Raw genomic sequence first — 21,528 nt, forward strand, 5'->3', positions numbered from 1 at the left:
TTTCCGGTTGGGAACATAAAACCAGCCTCTCATTTTCAGCATATCTAAACTCCCAGGGCATTGCATATCTTCGATAGGCAGTGCGTGCCTGTACCAAACATAAAGCATGGCCTGGAACACCACAAGCATTGCATTTCTCTGGACCATTCATCTTATCTGGTGTATGTGGGGGTCTTCCTTTCTTGCTTTCTCTAGGGCCAGCGTACAATTTTCTTAAACATTGCCATGTTAGGTTCCCGTCAGGAACCATACAAGGTATGGAAAGGAAAGGGGAAAGTAAAAGAAAAAAGGAAATTTGCAAGGTTTGTGTTCTTCCTCTTTTGATTTTGAGTTTATCCAAACTTCTATGCACGTTTTTGAAACCAGATTCATGTGTCCTCTTGCAGTTGCATAAAATGAAATCAGTAGATAATCAAGAGGGCCCAGCCAGCATGTAAGAAGGCAAATAAAAACCAGAGTTCAAACAGTCATTTGCTTGATATCGGTAATTTGACACAGTGACCCCTCTGCCTTGCACTCCTAACCGTGCATGCTCCACCCAGCTCCCTACTCCCCAAATCCAAACCGATCATCAAATCTTTTTCTCTGGTTGGTGAGGCTGTGGGGGCGGTGATTGTTTCACTGTGAACAACCTCTCGTTGTGGTCACACGTTGGCCATTAAGACAAGTGGGGCACACAGTGCAGGAGTGGTGGTAAGTGGTCACAGCAAAGGGGCTCAAAATGTGGCGGTGGTCTCATGATCTTTTGGCAATGGCTCCCAGTGAGGATCGCCAGTCTCAAGCTAGAAACTGTAGCTCCTCCAAGTGGTGCAGGTAATTCTGCGTGCCAGATGATAGGACGTGCTCAGAAAAGTCTATTATGTGGGTGGCCAGTCTTTTGTCTGTTTGGCTTCAATTTGAAACGGGTTTTGCCTTTCAACCGAGTCACATGAAGTTTCTCTAAATGTAAATGCAATCCATGTTTCTACCAGGTTCGTGAGTGACCAGCCAAACAATTAGAAGAAATGGTAGACGGTTTTATCAGTAAAGAATGATGGTGGATAATGAAGGGAGCAATTGGGGCTCCATTTCATTCCAGTATTTCATTGTAACAGAAGTGGCAGAGTGATGCATCCCTTATACCTCTTGTTTTCCTGGACTGGGCTTAGTGGCAGCTTTACGTTTACCGCGCTTCCTGTTATATGTTATTTTGCAAGAATCTAGTATGCAGCACACATGAGGATCCTCCTTTGGTATTGTTTTGTACAACTTCTTTGCTGCCGACCACTCGGCAGACTTCTTAGTTGTCGACCTCTGGGCAGACGAAAGAAGAGCCTGGTACATCCTGCATACAAAAATGTCATGTTTGAAATGGATATCCCACGAGAAGAAATCAGACAAGGTGTCAAAGCGAGCACACTGATCATGATATCACATTGCCTAAATGGAGCTTGCCCAGCTCCCTGAGGAAAATCAAGCCACCATTCTACAGTATAATGAATTCTCAACTTATGTCCCTCCCAGGTAAAGAAACCAACCTCAAGGAAGTCAACACATTGTGTGGAAGGCCAGAGGATTCATATTCTTCCCAGATCTGCTGGGCACGTTGTGAATCCTTTGCCTTTACACATGCGCTGAGAAGAAAATCAAGGCTTGTCCGAGAAACATTTAGCCCGAGCTCTTTGACAGCACGGAGAAGCTCCATTCCAACATCCAAATTTACAGGCTCCATTTCCCATATTTGGCAGAAGACCTTCAGATCAGTTCATACAAGTAAACAAAAAGTAAGGTTAAAACAAGAGATAAATCTCAAAAGGTTTTGGTTCATGAAGAAAAAGGTTTTTCGAAACAGTTACAACCTTTATTCAAGCGTATTTCTACCAGCAACAAATACAGTTAAGCAATTTAATAGATAATTAAATCAAGGTTTGGTTATTCAAAATGTCACGCTAGTTACTCTGAAATGAAACTCTGAACTAATCAGCAGAAAATAAACAAGTGAGATGACATCAAACATTAAGCCCTACAGGAAACAAAAACATAACCCAATAGGAAAAAGTGAGTATATAACATAAAAATCAAACACATATCCGGCAACATAACAAAAGGTTCCATTTTCAACACATAGAGAACAAAAGATATGCAATGGAAAAACATAGCTCAACGCTGCTCAACCAAATAAAACGAATCTACTACTGAATACAATCCCTAGTAAAAGTGTAATGGGTTAAACATGATAGAGAAGTTGCAAAGCAATGAACAACTATTGCATCTGGAAGCCGTAATCTATCGATATCCCCTAGATCAACTATTATCATGCAAAAAATCTTCAGTAAATTAAAGATGGTGTGTGCAATTCCAAAAGAGGTCACTTCAATTATAAGATGAAATATACACACTTTTGATCAAACTAAGGGAAATCAGAAGATCATCAGGTGCCCCTTTAAGAAAGATCGGATAAATACCTGATCAACAATCATGTATGTACTCATTTCATTTGTCTCCTTCAGTTGCTTAAGTAAATCAACAGCGGCACTGGCAAATGTATCAAATAAATAGTAAGTGAATTTATTTTTGCGGAGATAGTGAGTGGAAAGTTAACTAAATAGCAGTAGAAATTCAGTTGCTTAAATAGGAGCATCAATTAGCATACTCGGGGTGATTGTGCTGAACACAGTATTGAAGCACTCTGCCGCACCCATCAAACCACATGCCTGGGTCGCTCACCTCCTCCAGAAGTTGATACAGTCTATCCAGCTGGTCTTCTGTTTGAGTATGCTCCTGCAGAAGCAAATACGATACTATAAGCAATGGAAATAAGAGCAAAAGAGAATGGAAGCATGCAGGCACCACTCATCTCAAGTTTTGACAGGAAAGGTGTCACAGATTTACTTACAATCAGGGCTATTGCAGCCTTTGGTTCAAGGTAGCCTCCGGATTGCTTGATTTTGTCAAACAATTCAAGTCCATCCGATACCTTCCCATTCGATGCAAGCGCTCCTACAAGCGCGCTTCTTACTTCACTGAGGCACTTAGGTGGTATTTCCTTATCCTGGGCAACCTAATGAAACAAGAATGGTTGTAAGCACATCGAACAAAATATTGTCCTTAGTTGCTTACATTAGAATTTAGCAGTAATAACCATTAACATATATCTAACTAAGAGATGCAGTGTATCATGTGCGAGGAGAATTGGAACGTGAAAGACTGAAGGTGCAGAAAAATGGGTGGAAATTTTAATCAGCGATCATAATTTACCTGTTTGGCCATGTCAAAATTCCCAAGTCTTGAATATGCGTTAATTAGTGCCATATATGCATGCTTGGTCATTTGAACTCCATCTCGCCTTAGTTCATCCAGGTACTGTCAACAATTCAATAGCCAGAAGTTATGTCGGCGGGAACAATGAATAGCAATGGATTTGTAACATCGAAACCTGAAGGAACATTATAGGTCATAGAGCAGGATCCGAACGCTGTGTGATGAGGAATTTATCAATGTGGTATAATGTAGGTGATGTCACCAGTAACGAATGGGTAATCAAAGGAGGTGGTAATTGACAGTACGCGCATGGAGCAGTAGAACTTCTATTTGAACCAGGATACAGGAACAGTGCCAACAGCAAATGATCAGGTACATGGCAAACCTTTGATATTTTCTCCTCACAATCACAGTTTGAGATCAAATAACTGAATGTTTCAGAGTCTGGTTTTACTCCAGCAATCTGCATTTGCGACGTGACCATTTGTGCTCCACTGTGATTTTTCTGCAGAACAATATACCAAGTTAGAAGTTATGGGGAAAATGTTGTGAAGCCATAAACATGTTGAAATGGAGAGTGTACATTATACGCTACAGAATGTCATGTTACGTTAGTAGACTTTGCAACTTTATGCATCTTTGTGTACTTGAGTGGCGGTTTTGCCATACGGTCAACAAACAACTCCAGTATGGGACATCTCATATGCGTTATGTATTGTATTTGTACTAGCTAAGCAGGTTGAAGAAGTATGATGACGATAATCAACAGTGGGTCACTGTCAGCGTCAGGCATGTGAGACAAACAAAATAAGGAATGGCAAACAGGAATTTTTACCTCTCTAAAATATCCAGCCATAAAAACATTATAGAGGCTTACGGGTCAATGTCAGCAATAGGTATGTGAGAACAAAATGAAGGCATGGCAAACAGGAATTCACCTCTCTAAAATATCCAGCCATAATAACATTATACAGGCTTACGGTGGACGTCTCCCCAGATTCTTCTGCATCTGTGAGTATAGTGTAAGCACCTTCAAACTGGAAGGAGAAAAGATCAATGAACAACAGTGTCATACTATAACTGATGTCTGGGAATAGGAGGTGATCCCCATCCTGACTTACATCTTTCATTTTTACACATAAACTTATCATGCTCCTGAAAGTTTCGGGTTTCAATTTCAACTTGTAGAGACTCATCAAATTATATAACGGACGAGCCTGCAAAATAAGCACCGATGTCACTTGAGAATAACTAAATAATGGTTAAAATAGATAATGCTACCAGTCAGGCAGACACTCAGTCAGACTACCAACAGTTGATCATCCATGGTTGAACAATGTTCCTAATAATAAATTTATGCCTCAACATCTTGAACAAATGTGGCACAACAGTTGATTAAGAGCATTAGCTAGTCATCCTACAACAATGGTAAGGGAGGAACAGTATGTTAATAGGTACGCTGTGTTTATACTAGAAAATTGTTGTTCTAATAGGTGTATATGCTTGTTATTACAAGTATATGCAGTCATGTACAACAGAGCAGTGCACTTAAAAATGGTAAATTCATGTAACCTAATTTGAACACAAGGAACACACTCCAGCATGCCACACCTACATATAGAACGACTTACCATGTGAAGCTCGTAGCCTTGCTCACAGACATTTATTATTGGATTGAGCAATTCAATCGGCACACTGGGATTGGATTTACAAAGGCACTCAGCCACATCAAGAGCTAAGCTGATCTGCAAACAAAATACGCAAACAGCTCAGTTACAGAGATTGCATTGACAAATCAAGAATCACAAAATCTAAATGCTCTTGATGTGGTGCATGCATCAGTTATACAACACTTCATGTCTAGCTACTTAAGAAAATGTTTTCTGAAGTCGACAGAAGCACCAAACATTGCCTAAGGAGACAGCGGCACAAACTTAAATAGATCAATATGCTTATATCTACCCTAAATATAAACGTTGCAATAGACACCCACTCTCTATCTAATAAAAATGGGTATGTTTACATCCAAGTTGGCCAAGATTTTCTTATGCCTAAGTCGATGGTGCTAGTGGTGTGATAAAATATTTTCCCTCATCCAGCGTGAATCTTAATGTAAAGTCATCCGATGGCTCAGTACAGTCTACTTAGACATAAGAAAAATCACAAACGACTTTTAACAAAACCAAAAGGTTGTTATTTCTAGTACCACAGATTTGTTGATACATCACCGAGCCGGTCAGACGGCCACATGATGCTTGCCTAATTTGGTTTGGTATCCAAACCCAGCATGTACGAAGCAATTGAGCTTGTTGATTGATGACATTGGCTATGAAATCACCACATGCAGTACGGGTTGGATTGCTCTCTGGCCATACAAATCGACTTGCTTCGGATTTACAGATGTAGTTTGAATTTCAGTCGTCCTAATTTATATCCTCAATATAATTAACAGAGAGGATTATTTAGACTATGTGGACAAGCATGGTGGCTGGTTTGCCTCTTATTTTAACAATATAATAGATTTATAAATAGAGCAGTGAGTGATTTTGGCCAATACCTTCGATGAACTGCAGCAAAAAGAGATGATCCTGTCATATACACCAACAGAAGGTGCTACCTTAAACTTCTCTTGCCATTTATTAAATGCTGATATAACATCTTCAGCCTTCATGAAAATACATTACCAACAGATGTTATATCGATGAAGCTTAGCTGAAATGGCTTTGTTAACATGATAAGTAGCTGCATTCGCTCAGGTAGTAATGTTTTCCTGCTTATATTAGGAAAATGGAGCAGCCAAAGGAATTTTGCAATAAATAGTAATGTGATAAGCAATCATTTCCGGTAAAAAAAATGATAACCAGTCATGACCGACATGGTATATAGATAAAAGATAAATAAACATGTGATTGCTTCCATGATATCAAACACCATGTCAATAACAAGGATCGTTAAAAAAATATGGTTCTGATAGCGATGCCGGTTGAAAATTGATTCATGTTTCCTACTAAAAATAAGTTTAGTTGACTGATCTTTTGAATTACACAAATATATATATATATATATATATATACTGCTAAGAGTAATTACACCCAATGCTCTGCACTTCTGCAGGCATGTAGCATGCATCATGTAAGTACAGCCTACTCCACTACATATAACTAAAAAGGAATTTCTATTTTGCCACTCCGAAGAATAGCATTTGGGTTTTTCGCTACTTATGTTCTTTGGGGCAGTGAATCCCTAATAAATACATAATAAAAAAGGTAGCAGCAATACCATATGTGCTTTCTTGAGTTATGAAGTTATGATTTTGTAGTAAATTAGTGATTATTGCAATGTCATAAGTTGCATAAGTATTATGTACATATATCGCAGGGGGGTTTGTTTTATTCAGTAATTATTGCAATGTCATAAGTTGCACAAGTATTATGTAAATATATTTAGCACAACATTGAAGAACACTAGGCAAACAGTACATTGTATATTAGAAGCTATATGTAATACCAGCAGTTACCATAAACAATTACTCACCTCTATACTCGGTATATTTACAGCATAGTCAAAAATTAAGGATGAAACTTTTACATCGGAGTATTCTGAAACAGAAAATAAACAGAATTAACAGATAAGAGATGAGCATAGTGCAGAAACAGAAACTAGAAAATGCACTGTATCCCTCAACTATGAAGAAAATATTACAATGCAAAGGTTTTTCAATAAAATTAGTTGAATGTTCATCTTATAGCCATCAAAATACTTTGATTAGATTTGGAAAAATGTGCATGCAGTTTATCACCTTTTGACGTCATCTTCTGAAGAAATTTCTCAGCATGGTTCTCCAGTTTGAGCCTACCCATATACTTGAATATACTGGATATGTACTTCGACCCTAAAACTTTTGTTGGGTCAAGTAATTCCAAGAACGTGACAAAATCCATCTTTCTGTTGCTTTCAGCAAAGGCCAGCATATAGCTTTCTGTAAAACAATGCATTGATTAAGGTACTATAGGGGTTATGGTATGTAAGTTTACAAACTGTGTAAGATGAAACAACTCTGTCTCATTATGATGAATACCCAAATAGAAGGTTTTGACTGTGATTTTGGGTCATTACCTGCTATGCAATAATCAGCTTCCTCACTGCAGTCTTCAACAGAGCGACAAAGTTCTCGAATGCTTTCTTCATCTTGAGCTCGAATCAAGAGCAACATCTCATAATAAGGTATCCTGGAGCAGGACAGTGGGTTCGCATCCCTAAAAAATGCACTGAACATCTCAAATTCCTCCAACAACTCCACATCCACCAGGTACAAGAGAAATGGCCCGTAGCTGTCTTCCTCGATCTGAAACCCCCTATCTTTCATCATCTCAAAAAGCCGATATGCCCGAAAAATATGTTCCACTGCTGAGTCAATGTCCCCGCAGGCCCTTGCCTTTTCCAAGCAAACCCTAATCAATGCATTGAACTCCTTGGGACCGGTATCCCTCCCCAGCCTCCCGAAGAACTCGAGTGCAGACTCGGTGCCAAGCTTGTCGGCGCACATCCGCATCAGCCTCGTGAAGCGGCGGCTCTCCGTGTTCCTGAAGATGTAGCGCTTCTTCTTCTCCCTCGCCACCTCCTTCCGCAGGTGCATCATCGCGTTACTCGGCTGCGATCCTGCAAACCACTCCATGTCCAGTATCTTGTTGCCGATGGCGTCCACGTCATCTTCGGACTCCTCCAGCAGCGCCTCCGTGGCACCGGACTCTTCCGCATCATCAGGACCTGTTAATCAGATAAATCGCAGTTGCAGATACAGTTCCACAGCCACTGAAAGAGCTGCATTTGGGGGTTTGGGTGTGGTGACAGTTGAAGCAGAGACTGCATAAGAATACCGTTCAATATGGACAGGATCTCCTTGGTGAAATCACGGGAGTTGTCCTCCTCCTCCCCATCTGAGCAAAAGAGGGGAGACGAGTGAGTGGGGAGCAAATGGCGAGCGAGGGTTGGGGTGGGGTCGGTTACCGTTGGCGAGCGCGTGGGGGAGGGAGGAGGGCAAGGTGGTCTTGTTGGAGGCGGCGGCCTGCTTGAGTCGGAGGAGGGAGGCGCGGGAGACCGCGGTGGCCGGGGAGACGGCGGGGCCGCGGCTGGTTGAGGGGCGCTTCCGGGTTGCGAGCTCGGGCGCGGCGGCGGCCACCTTCTTGGTCGTCTCCAGGAGGCGCCTCCACATCGGTGGCGCGTGGCCGAGGGCGGCGGGCGGAGCAGCCGCCGCAGCCGCCGCCAGTAGGTCGCAGCGCGGCGGAGGCGCGCCGGCGCGACGAGAGTGTGCGTGCGAACCAGGCGGCGTTTTCGCGGGTCGGTGTTGCGGTTGGACCGGGCCCAAACCCACCTTAAACACACCACGGAATAATAGGGCCCGAGTCCTCTCAAGAGAAGAAAAAAAATGAGTTCCTCAAAAGAAGAGTAAAAAGCAGAATCTGTGTACAATTTTCTTTTTCTTCAAAACAAGGATCTGGTTCTGTTATAAATTTTATCAGAAATACCATTTTATCATAAATACCAAACATCTCAAACAAAATAAAAACTACATCGAGGTAGCTGGATCGACGAAAGGCCACTTCCACCACCGGAACGAGTCGCCGACATGATTTGTCAACCCTCCTTTATTGGAGTTGGCTTGACCTTGTCGATGATAACCCAAAAGCCTCCATGCACGTGCCCCTAAGAACGAGCACCCTCGAGCCGCAGTCATCACCATTGAACCCTTGAATAGACCTAAAGCACCTGATATCAAATCTTGTCATCGCATACGCACTACGAGAAAGTCTAACCTCGTCGCCCCAAGGAGATGCACGAATCTACTCGGCAGGTCCCTTGACTATGTCCGAACGAACGAATTTGAGGACCGAAGCCCGAAAGACAAACACGAAGAAGAAGTGTAATAGTGCAACTAATCACCGGGTGATTTTGGTAATTAATAACAACATATATGTCATTGATCTAATGAACATTGATGGTAGATTTCAGAAAAGATCAATGATTGGCATGGCAAGGACTAATGGATGTGGACCCCTTCAAAATATCAAGGGCAAAGGATCGGCTACTCCAAGACTCTTCATTTTTGGTTTAGTGATCCAAGATCACATTGAGTCCCTTAGGAAAGCCAATCCTATTAAAAGGGGATGAGGTATTGTTGATGAGATTGTTGCTCAAAGTGCTTAGTGATATTGCTCCAAAAACCCTCCATCACTTTCCCAAAACACATCTGTCCAAACCCTAATTCATCATTTCGGTCCCACCGATATCACCTACTCCGGACCCACCAAGATAATCATTCCATTGCCACAGCCAAAAACCTAGCAATGCGGTTTGACCAAAATGGATCTCGGTCCCATCGAGATGGCTTGACCAAGTTTCTATAATGACATTACTTCACTTCGAAATCACCGAGTTGAAAGATCGGAATTACCGAGATTGGGTTTTGCCCTAGTCGTTGCACTTCGTCCCGCCGACTTGTTCCCGTTTGGTCCCACCGAAAAGCCCAATGTTCATATCTTTTACACAAATCGGTCTCACCGAGATTAATGAGCGGTGCTACCGAGATGGGTCAAAAGTGTGTAAGCTTGGATTTTGGGTGAAGGCTATATATACTCCTCTACCCTCCCCTTACCTAGTAAGAGAGCCATCAGAACGAACCACTACTTCCATCATTCGTTTTCTAAAGAGAACCACCTACTCATATGTTGATAACAAGAGATTCCATTCCTACCATTTCAACCTTGATCTCTAGCCTCTTCAAGTTGCTTCCCACTCCAATCCTTTTCCTACCCAAGCCAAATATATGAGAGAGAGATTGAGCGTTGAGGATATTATCATTTGAAGCACAAGAGCAAGGAGTTCGTCAACAACACACCATCCATTATCTTTTGGAGAGTGGTGTCTCCTAGATTGGTCATGTGTCATTTGGGAGCCTCCAAGATCATGTGGAGTTGAACCAAGGAGTCTGTAAGGGCAAGGAGATCACCTACTCCGTGAAGATCTACCCGAATGAGGCTAGCCCTTCATGGACGGAAGCCATGGTGGAATAAACAAGGTTGCTTCTTTGTGGACCCTTCGTAGGTGGAGCCCTCCATGGACTCGCGCAACCGTTACCTTCGGTGGGTTGAAGTCTCCATCAACGTGGACGTACGATACCACCACCTATTGAAACCACGCCAGAAATCATCGTGTCTTCATTGTGTTTGAAATCTCCAACCCCCACCCTTACTTAATTGCAATGTTTTACTTTCCGCTGGTATATTTTTAGAATTGCATGTGTACGGGTGATGCTTGACTTGTTAGATTTGCTAAAATCTGCCCACAACTATAATTTAGAAAATGTTAGGTTTTATTTGATCAAGTAGTCTAATCACCCCCCCCTCTCTAGACATACTTTTGATCCTACAAAGTGTCATCGTCCGTTGAGCGTCACACCTTTGAGACTAAAAAACTCTGATCTAAACTACTAGCCAGAGCGGAGGACCAGGGATTCCCCTCTCCACTCCTGACTGTTGGAGCGGCGGGCATAGAGGAAGGTGAATTCACAGGCTTGCTAGCGAAGCTTGGAGGAAAAGAGTTTGCCTTAGCCGTCTACGGGGGAGATAAGGAAACGCTTGGCGTGGTAGTAGCTAGTCGATTTTTGTGGACAAATTTAAGTTTGTATATTTATGTTCAAAAGAATTGCATTAAATCTTCAAAAAAATAACACGCATGGGAAGGAGGAGAAAACATTTTCTTTGCACAGGGGCTTTGGTGAACCCATGTATGCAGTCTCTTCATGGTTGTACTTTCATCTTTAATACACTATGCTCTTTAATTTTTAAGATCTCATAATTAATTGAGGTCTTCAATTTGGATTGGCTCATCCGATTTTGATCGGGTCAACAATTTCTAATGAGTTCTTTCTAATTTTAAAAGCCTCACATTCAATAGAGGTTTCCAATTTAGAATTTGCTCATCAGATTTTGACGGTGTCAATAATTTTTCAAGCAGATCTCTTATTCAATGCTTTTCAATTCACTATGCTCCTTGATTAGTGAGGTTTTCCCTGTGATTGAGGTATTCAATTTTGAATTTGATTCACGATTTTGATTGGGTTAGCGATTTTCCAAATCAATTGACAACAACTCACCTATAAAAACATATAAATCTAGCGCACCCTCTCGCCACAAAAAAAAGAAGCACCAACACTTGCATTGTAGCATCAATATAGTACATGCAGTCATTGACACAGAAAAAATCTCCACATAAGTATGGCTTGATTAACAGATAACACAGAATCACACCGTGAAAGATCCATCAAAATACCGCAATTAAAATAAGAAGAAAACACACTCCATCATATCCCCTACTCGCCAAACTAACTATTCCCTCGGTTTCAAAATATAACATCTATTAATTTCCTTTAAGTTAAATTTCTATAACTTTGACCAAGTTTAGAGCCAAAAAATTTGACATCAACAATACTAAATAAAAAATATATATATGAAAATTCATTTCATGATGAATCTACTTATACCGATTTGATATTATGGGTACATATTTCTTTGGTCAAACATGCAAAGTTTGACTTTTTAATAAACTAATACACCTTATATTTTGAAATAGTGGGAGTAAAAAAATATTCTAAAAACTCAACAACATCGACGGCGCAGAAAAGCGCGCCCAACCCTTCTAGTTTAGAAGATTTTCAAAAATACAGAAACAGATTGAGCAAGCAGACAAAATATTTGTCTCCCCCGATATAAAATTCAAATCAAAATGTAAAGCACATTTTGTGAAAATGAAAATAAAAGATCAAACACGCACCCCTGAGGAAGCGACACGCGAGCGCCCTACGCTATAGGGCTGGCCAATTCAGGTTTCCTCAACAACGGTCTTGGGAAGGAACCGGTTTTTGAATTTTTACTTTTGGTTTTTCATTTTATATTTTTAAATTTTTCTTTTTCTTGGTTCTTTGTTCTTTTCCTTTTTCATTTCATGAACTTTTTTCAAATACGCCAACATTTTTTTCATAAAATTCAAAAAATGTTTATCAATTTCATAGAATGTTCACCGAATTCAAAATTTGTTTGACGAATACAATTATTTTTTCATCAAAATTCAAAATGTGTTCATCAAATACAAAAAGCATTCGCCAAATTTTAAAAAATTCATCATATATTAGAAAATCTTCATCAAACCCTAAAACATGTTTATCTCTGTCTCTACTACTTAAAAAGAACGTAAGGTTCTCATTTCACTTTTATTTTCACCACCCCTTCGTCCAACTTTCCATGTATGATAATCAATCAACTTAATTTACTTACCAAACTTCTAATAAAAATATAAGGTAATTCACGAGCAAAAATTGATGAAACAATCGCATTATCATGGGTAGGTAAATCAAAAGCTAACGTATTATAATATTTATATCCCGTTGCACGCACGGGCATTGCTCTAGTTAAATTCAAAGAATATCGAATTCAAAAATTGCTCATCAAAATTTGAAGTCAATGTTTTTTTAAACTTGGATCATTTTTTGAAATTCGGATCTCCTTCTTGCAATCCTGGTTTTAAAAAAAATTGTGATGCATGAACATTTTTTCGAAGTTAAAGCAAAACGATGAAAAAACAAGTAAAAAACAAGTGCGGCCCGCCATGCATATGGACTGGCCCAAAAGCGGGGGTGCGCATTTCGGCAAAGCGTGTCGCTCAACACGGTTAATAGGAGGTCTGGGAGAGGATGGGAACGGGAGGTGACGATGCCGATGGCCACCAACGACGAGATGGTGACCATACCAATGATCGAAGGTGTCAACTTTCCCAACTTGACTTCTCTAGAGGCATTGGAGAAAGGCCATGGCGGAGGGAGGGCAGGCTGAAAAGATGAGGGGTGAAGCGCGTTATTCCATAATGGTGAAACTGTGGCCTCCTTTCACAACATTTTTCAAGTCAAACTTTGTAAAAATTTACCAAATTTTATACTAAAAATATAATAACATCCAATACCAAATAAATACACCCTCCATGCTAAATTAGTTGGCTTACATTTTTCTAGACATGTTTAGTGTCTAAATACATGGACACATCTTTATCTGGACAAATAAACGTGTCTAGATACATCTATATCTAGACAAATCTAAGACAATTAATTTAGAATGGAGGTAATACATATGAAAAAATATTCCATGATGGATAAGGATATTGAATTGGTATTGTGAATGTTGACATTTTTTTGTCTATAAACTTGATCAAACTTTAATAATAAGTTTGATTAAAGGCAATACTAATATGAGAAGTAAAAAAGAAACGAAGAGACTACACGTTGACATGATTTTTTAAACACCAAACTCAACATCTATATTTATGCGAGTTTAATTTTTTCTGACAGAATATAAATAGTTATGAAAAAAGTATTGATATGACATATGTATATTGTTCTTGGTAATGTAGCAATAAATACACAGATGGTCTACTGGGGATAAACTCAAACTGGGATATTATTCTTATAGTCACACTATAGTTTCCACATACATATAATGTGCAGATAAACACACAAGCAAAACTGAGAACAGACAAACATAACCTCCAGAACAGACAACAACATACGTTTGCACCACAACAAAAGATGTACACTTTAACAAGGTATATATATACATATATAAGTCATGTTTGTACAGACAAAATTGTTTCCTAGGCTAAATTAGAAAAACGAATGAATGCCTTCGCATATATCTCTCTCTATATATATATTACATCAGATTTACACTGCAATCTCGGCTACCGCCTCTATTCTTCTCGGTTTCCCCTGGGTTAAATTAGACAAACAGATTTTGCCTCCATGAACAACATCAAATTTACAGAACAACTTAGGATTACATCTCTCAGCTTCCTAGGCTTAAATTAGACAACAGATTTTTCAAGCCTACATCAATCTGCACAGCATCCACCATGGTTCCCATCTCTATTTCCTTCTGATGCGAACAATCAAGCGCCTTCGAGCATACAAAACTTGGCGGCAAACATTCTGCCGCAGCTTGCTTTCATCTCTATTCCTCCCTGGAGCTCACAATCACAATTCGCATGGCATCCATACTTAATCACTGTTCACTTTCCACAATAACACAACATCTCTAGTTCTCTACAGGCAAACCATTGTCTTTAATAGCAGTACCAATGAGTCTATACAGAACAAGTAACTTAAACATCGATCTTCTGTTTCTTCCAGGACGGCGGGGCGACGATCAAACTTGGAAGCTGCGGCCTCCTCGAAGCATCTCCAGCACATCTATCAGCCGGAGCAGGAGGCTGTCCAGCAGCCTCCTGGATCCTTCTCTTCTGTCCGACCAAGTTTGGGACCCTTGTCATATTTACATCTTTAGGTCTGCTGCCGACATGGTGGCCATGATCGGCGTTTAGAGCTGCCTGGAAAGATGGCTTCTCCAGCCTACCATCTTTGGCAGTTCTACTCAAGCTATGATCCACATGCATTTGCAGTGGCTTGCTATCTTCATTCCTTGAAGGATCTGTATGCCTCATAACAGAGTCTGGGGTGCTTATTGTTGGCTGTTTCCTTGCCAGAGCACTAGCAGGAGCTGGAGCTGGAGCTGTACTGGGCCTTCTTTCGCCGCCGACTGAAGGGCGAGTATGCCTCGGAACAGAGTCTTGGGCGCTTATTATCTGCGATTTCTTCACCGGGGTTCTAGCTCGAGCTGGAGATCCAGTGGGCCTCACTACTACAACTGAAGGGCGTGCATGCCTCACAACAGAGTTTGGGGCGCTTATTATCTTCTGTTTCTTCACCAGGGTTTTATCTTGAGCTGGAGATCTAGTGCGCTTCACTCCTCCAACTGAAGGGTGTGCTTGCCTCAGAACAGAGTCTAGGGTGCTTAATGCCTGCTGTTTTTTCATCGGGTTTGGAGTTATAGTTGGAGCTGAAGTGGGTCCATTTAGGACTCCCCTTGGAGAGAAGGCATGCGAAACAGGGCCATCTGGGGTGCTTATTTTCTGCTGTTTCTTCACCAGAGTTGGAGTTGGAGTTACAGTTGGAGCTGCAGTGTTTCTTAGGCCTCTCCTTGAATATGTATACTTCAGAACAGGCTTTGGGAAGCTTATAATCTGCTGTTTCTCCACCGGAGCAGGCTTCGGGGAGCTTACTGTCTGCTGTTTCTCCACCGGAGCAGGCTTCGGGGAGCTTGCTGTCTGCTGTTTCTCCGCTGCAGGCTTCAGGGAGCTTGTTGTCTGCTCTTTCTTCACCAAAGCAGGCTTCAGGGAGCTTACTGTCTGCTGTTTCTCCACCGGAGCAGGCTTCGGGGAGCTTGCTGTCTGCTGGTTATCCGCCGGAGCAGGCTTCAGGGAGCTTGCTGTCTGCTCTTTCTTCACCAAAGCAGGCTTCAGGGAGCTTACTGTCTGTTCTTTCTTCACCAAAGCAGGCTTCAGGGAGCTTACTGTCTGCTCTTTCTTCACCAAAGCAGGCTTCAGGGAGCTTACTGTCTGTTCTTTCTTCACCAAAGCAGGCTTCAGGGAGCTTGCTGTCTGCTCTTTCTTCACCAAAGCAGGCTTGGGGAAGCTTACTGACTGCTGTTCCTCCACCGCAGCAGGCTTCGGGAAGCTTACTGTCTGCTGTTCCTCCACCAGAGCTGGCTTCATGGAGCTTACTGTCTGCTGTTCCTCCAATGGAGCAGGCTTTGGGGAGCTTACTGTCTGATGTTCCTCCACCGGAGCAGGCTTCTGGGAGCTTACTGTCTGCTGTTTTGCCACTGGAGCTGGCTTCGGGAAGCTTACAGCCTGCTGTTCCTCCACTGGAGCTGGCTTCAGTAAGCTTAGTGTCTGCTGTTTTGCCACCGGAGCTGGCTTTGGCAAGCTTAGTGTCTGCTGTTTTGCCACCAGAGCTGGCTTCGGGAATCTTACTGCCTGCTGTTTCTCCACCGGAGCTGGAGCTGGAATGGGCCCGATAGCAGGACCCGCGGGGCGTTGGTTTCTTTCATTAAAGACCTGTTTCATTTGCTGGATAGCAGCTGCAAATATAACTAGCCATCAGATGAGAAGGAAAATTGATGATACTGAAAGGTAAATGACTGTCTCGATGGATGCAGAAGAAAACTAACTCAATGAATTCGTCATACAAGCACTGTACCTTGCAACTGCCTTGGAGCAACATCGAATTGATGCCACCATACTTTTCCTTGTTCAGAAGGGAGTGTAACATCATGAAACTTGGCGGCAAGATGGAGAGCTCCAGCAGCTATGTAGTGTGGTTTAAATTGCACTACCAATGTAGTCCGAAGCCTGTACAGTTGGATGACCAGGTCAGGAATAACAAGGTTGCCAAATTGTGGAGAAACATATGACAGGGTAACCCCAGATAACTTACGTATCATTTATGAGATTTATTGCAGCTTGTTTCACTTCCTTCTGGGAGATCCCCAGATTCTTGAGAGCGAGATTTAGTGGCTCATAAGGATGCTGTATATTGAAATCAAACCTGATGGTTGAAAGCAATAGTGCCTCCCCCATCAAAATTAGGTCCTTCCGCTTCTCAAGGACCTCCTATTTTTAGTTCAGAAAAGTTGAGCAATATAGAACAGAAACATCACAATAAACAGGACAGCTGCCAGCAATAGTAGTACAAAGCAAGAAGTTCGCGGTACCTTCTGTTTGATTCTGCGAGCAGCATCAGGTTTTCTCTTATACATTGTTTCATGTGCCACAGTAACGACACGTCCTAATTGGCAAGGAGTGTCTTCAATCTTCGAAGCAAGAAAGATGCAAGCAGTTGCAACAGTCTGGAAGGACAGAACAGTTAGTAGCTAACCTTTTAAATGGCAAGTGCATAATTACAAAATGGTATGAAGTTGTGTTGCTGCATTATATATAGGCCACTCAGCTTTGAACAAAATTCCTTTTTCAGGAAGACAACCCACAGCAGCAAGAAGAACAGGACTTGATATTACTGGGAGGAAAGTAAATAGCAGCGAAAAAAAATTAGTACTTACTGTCTAGAGTATTATTAGAAAGTGCCTCTTCAAGTTCGTAAAGTTGCTCCAACAGAACCAGAACCACACCTTTCGTCCGTGCAATTTTAGGTGCTCCCGATAAAATTACATAAAGCTATCATACCTCACCTCAAGACCCCTTACTTAAAGGAACCAGAGTGAAACATCTCAACTCTACCTTTGATCCAAAACCCATGTTACAATTTTGTCTGCCGTGACCAGGCTAGATGCGCTGAAAACGCACAGACACGTTACACAACCCTCGACTACCCCAAAATGTCTACTAAACCGAAAACGACAACATTTTCAAGATCCTACACAGGTAATAGAAACCGTTAGTCTGGACGGACTTGCTACGCGGGTAAGAAGAACATTTCAAAATCCTACACAGGTAAGAGAAACCGTTAGTTTGGACACAGTTGCTACGCAGGTAAGAGAAACAGTCAGTCCACACACGGTGCTACAAAGGTAAGAGAAAATGTTAGTTCGGACACAGTGACAGTAAAAATGGCAAGTGTTGACATTTTACCCCCAGGAGCATGGACAGACCCTGACGAGGCCCCAAAAAAGCTTGTTAGGAGAACAATTGCTCAATTTCGCGCATGAATTCGACACACGGTGCGCCAAACTGGTTAGTCAGCCACGGAATTCAAGGTCGTGTGTGCAGAAACGATTTGCCATTGTTGGGTCCCATGAACAGGGGGTACCTGCCACTCGTTCTTGAGCAGGGACTGGTGGAGATAGAAGCGGTGGCACAGCACGGTGCCCGTCGCGATTGTGATGTCGGGCCTGCAGCAACAACAAACAAGAGCAGCGTCAAAAGACCGCGGATTTCATCGGGGGCCAGGCCCGGGGCCGAGCGGCCGCGGATTCGCGAGAACTAGGGCACGGATCGGGCGACCCCGAGCGAAATTCGGCCGCGGGCCGGAGAAAACGGAGGAGGAGGGGGTGAGGAGGGCGCTTACACCCCGAGCCTGCGTCCGACGTCGCGGATGTAGCTGGAGTAGACGGACCGGAGCTGGGCCTCCCTGGCGGCGGGCATGCCGTCCTTCCTGGACGGCGAGCCTTCCTCGATCTCCTCCTTGCTGAGGTACCACGAGCGCCCCCGCTCGCCCCCCTCCGCCATGGCCGGCCGCCCGGCCGAGCCGCGGGCCGCGAGGAGGAGGAGGGGACGGGGAGACCGGGGGTGGACTCGGGGCGGCGACTTGGGGCGTGGCGGCGCGGGGCAGGGGAGAGGCGCGGGCGCGGGTCTGGTGCGGGTCGGGGGAGGGTGGGTGTGGGGATCGAGGAGGTAAAAGGAAACGGAACGGGACGCGACGCGGGGCTCGCGTGGGCGCTCGGCGGGTTTCGTCGCGGCCAAGCCGATGCTGCGTGGGGTCCAGCCGGAGCACCGCGACTTTTTTGAGTCGGTTCCGCGTCGGAGGCTCTGGCCCTTCGTGATCAGATCGCGAGGCGCGTCAGCCGTTGGTTCTGGCCCTGGGGGTTTGGGCGGGGTTTAAAACGTGGGAGGGGGGGATGCGATGGACGGGGGAGAGGGGCTCCTGCCCGGAGACGGACGGCGGGCTCGACATAGATGGGAACATGAGATGTGATGTGAGATGGGCCGGCTGCGTTTCCTCTGTTTGATGAAGAAGAAATTTCCTCTTTTAGCCCTGAAAAAGCATACTCCCATCATTCCATAATGTAGTGCTTCCTCTATCCACGTGTTTCAACTTTGACCGTAAATTTAACTATCGAGACCGATTGCGGCGGGAGTAAAAATTATATCAGTGAATTCGTATTCGAAAAAAGTTTTCAATTATATAATTTTTTCTTCCGCCGTAATTGGTCTCATTGGTTAAATTTATGGTCAAAGTTGGACCTGGAAAGCGCGGACACACTATATTTTGGAATGGAGGGAGTACTATTCTCCCTACATAAAAAAAGCATACTATTTTCCCTCTTTTAAAAGAAATTCAGTTCTCACTCCTCTAAAACAAATCAGAAAACACGTGTGTTTACTAAGCAACAAGAGGGAATTGCATGATCTTGCTAGAGAATTCGAATCGCGTGAGTTTCTTTAGCAGGATCGTGCGGATCTTCTTGTTGTTGAGCAGGTCTCGTGTTTGCTGAGTTTTTTTTTCCTGGAGGAATGAGAACTTAATTTTCTTTAGAGGGAGGAAATAGTATGGGATTCCTTAGTCGAAAGTAAATCACAATCAGCCCGTCACATCTCATGTTCCAATCTATATCCAGCTCGCGGTCGCCAAGACCTCTCCCCCCGTCCATCTACCCCCTCCCCTTCCATGTTTTAAACCCCAAAACCCCAAAACCACAACCACCGTCCAACGCACCTCGCGATTGATTACGAAGTGACAGAGACTGTGACACGGGACCGACTCAAAAAGTCACGACTCTCCAGGTAAGCCCCACGCGGCATGGGCCTGTCCGCGACGAAACCCGCCTACGTGAACCGTGCTACTGCCTCTCGTCTCGTTTCTTCTTTGCCTCCTCGATCTGCACACCCCAGCCCTCGAACCAACGGTTGGCGTGCCTCATGATTGATTACGAAGTGACATACACAAATTTCATCTTCGTCGATAGTCCCCACCCCCGAGTTTATGGGGAAGAGGGGTGGGTGGGGAGGTGGTGATGCGGCCTTGATTGTGTGGCCGATTGAGAGCACATGTGAGATTTGTGGTGAGGAAGGTCCATATTTGGGTGGAGATGTGGCTCATCTTTGCCAGATATGGACCTTGCTCACTGGTGAATCTTCCCCCATGGCCATCAGATCCGGGAAATGGTGGGGAAGTGGTGTGTTGCCTTAATTGTCTGGACAATAAACGGGGGATACCTGCCACTCCGTTCCTGGCGTGGGACTGGTGGAGGTAGAAGCGGTGGCAGAGCACTATTCTCACCGTGCTTCTGATCTGGATCCTGCAACGACAACAACAGGAAAAGATTACAATTTTTGCAATGGCGCACTCGAAACCGAGAAAATGCAATTTGCTCCCCTGAATTCCTGAAATCCATGGCACAGATCAGGTTACTCTGAGCGAAATTGGCATGGGGGAAAATAGGTGCTTACAGCTTGAGCCCGAGGTCGATGTCGCGAATGAAGCTACAATATGTTATCCAAAGTTGGGCCTCCTTTGCAACGCCCACGCCGTTCCGCCTAGACAATGAACCACGCTTGATCTCCTTACTTGACGTTATCCAAAGTTGGGTCGGGCAGACGCCTCATTCTTGACAGATCTAGACCTTACTCACCGGTGAATCTCCCCTGTGGCCATCAGATCTGGGAAAAAAATGGGGAGGTGGTGTCGCCGCCTTGACTATGTGTCCGATTGAGGGCATGGTTGAGATTCAATGGCGAGGAAGGTCCATACTGGGTAGGGATATGGCTCATCTCGCCGGATTTGGACCTTGCTCGCCGATGAATCTCCCCTGTGGCCACCAGATCTGGGAAATAATAGGGAGGTGGTGTCCGCCGCTTTGACTGTGTGGTCGATCGAGGGCATGGCTGAGATTCGGTGCTGAGGAGGTCCACCTTTGGGCAGGGATATGGCTCATCCTTGCTAGATCTAGACCTTGCTCATCGGTGAATCTCCCCTATGTCCATCAGATCCGGGGAAAATAGGGGGAAGGTAGTAGGCGTGGACATGGGTAGCTCCCTTTCCTGGTTGATGCGCCTTGTATGACAACGACATGGGGGCTTGTGAGGAGGAGGGAGTTTGTGAGGAAAAGGCTTGGTGAAGAGCCAATGAGGAGGAGGAGGAGGCGGCGTGTGTGCAAACTTGGGAACGCTAGGTTTTCTGTATGGTGATGAGTGAGGTTTGAAGAAATTTATAGGGAATCCTAAGCAATGTGAGCCGTTGGATCTACCTAACCATTCAACAAAAACTAAAATTCTTGGGGTGTTAAATGATAATTGTATTTGTTTCCTTATGTATCATGGAGGAATGTGTGGTGAGTGCTGGAGGTCTTCCCATGACATGGCTCAAAGAGTGTCGTATAGGTGTATGCCTACCCTTTTCTTTAACAAATACAACTCACCTGTGGCTTACAGGTCTCCTAATTCACTGTAATTTTACTATATCCTAGTCACACTATTTCTTTTTAGATGGATCCGGTTAGTTTTAAGCCGCTTCTCCTTTTTTTTGCTAGGGAGAAAATAAACCCATTTGAACGGTAACTGATTAAAGGCCTAAAACAGATAAAGCACTACCCTAAGCCTCAAAACATTTATGACAAATTTTCCTCAATCATTCTTTACAAATTCTCCCACTTTTTCCCATCAATTCACCCATTG

The 21,528-nt window shown here is 43.5% G+C and overlaps 2 protein-coding genes across 5 annotated transcripts; both read right to left on the reverse strand.

Moving 5' to 3' along the window:
• Positions 1-409: 409 nt before the first annotated feature.
• Positions 410-8,603, reverse strand: LOC125513263 (pentatricopeptide repeat-containing protein At4g04790, mitochondrial). 2 transcript variants are annotated; one of them, XM_087526645.1, is made up of 17 exons: positions 8,248-8,603; positions 8,118-8,177; positions 7,357-8,007; positions 7,040-7,219; positions 6,775-6,839; positions 5,798-5,905; positions 4,872-4,985; positions 4,362-4,457; positions 4,144-4,277; positions 4,076-4,112; positions 3,626-3,745; positions 3,238-3,342; positions 2,876-3,040; positions 2,633-2,760; positions 2,445-2,514; positions 1,518-1,732; positions 410-1,324 (listed from the first exon to the last, which is right to left on the reverse strand). In XM_087526645.1, the coding sequence occupies exons 1-17, from the start codon at positions 8,450-8,452 to the stop codon at positions 1,117-1,119; spliced, it is 2,661 nt and encodes an 886-aa protein (XP_087382771.1). In that variant the 5' UTR covers positions 8,453-8,603; the 3' UTR covers positions 410-1,116. The 2 variants fall into 2 exon arrangements, with proteins under 2 accessions (XP_087382771.1, XP_048534293.2); XM_048678336.2 differs by lacking the exon at positions 4,076-4,112 and having other exon boundaries at positions 4,179-4,277; positions 8,248-8,602.
• A 5,270-nt stretch (positions 8,604-13,873) lies between these two features.
• Positions 13,874-20,993, reverse strand: LOC125516738 (uncharacterized). Of its 3 annotated transcripts, none has more exons than XM_087526647.1 (6): positions 20,305-20,993; positions 20,071-20,153; positions 16,893-17,027; positions 16,616-16,791; positions 16,379-16,530; positions 13,874-16,259 (listed from the first exon to the last, which is right to left on the reverse strand). In XM_087526647.1, the coding sequence occupies exons 3-6, from the start codon at positions 16,935-16,937 to the stop codon at positions 14,443-14,445; spliced, it is 2,190 nt and encodes a 729-aa protein (XP_087382773.1). In that variant the 5' UTR covers positions 16,938-17,027; positions 20,071-20,153; positions 20,305-20,993; the 3' UTR covers positions 13,874-14,442. The 3 variants fall into 3 exon arrangements, with proteins under 3 accessions (XP_087382773.1, XP_048538020.1, XP_048538021.1); XM_048682063.2 differs by lacking the exons at positions 20,071-20,153; positions 20,305-20,993 and adding exons at positions 17,945-18,026; positions 18,203-18,518; XM_048682064.2 differs by lacking the exons at positions 20,071-20,153; positions 20,305-20,993 and adding an exon at positions 17,238-17,872.
• Positions 20,994-21,528: the final 535 nt, after the last annotated feature.

The sequence above is a fragment of the Triticum urartu genome, chromosome 6A (assembly GCF_056163025.1).
Source record: "Triticum urartu cultivar PI428250 chromosome 6A, HENAU_Tu73, whole genome shotgun sequence".
In the NCBI taxonomy this organism is placed as follows: domain Eukaryota; kingdom Viridiplantae; phylum Streptophyta; class Magnoliopsida; order Poales; family Poaceae; genus Triticum; species Triticum urartu.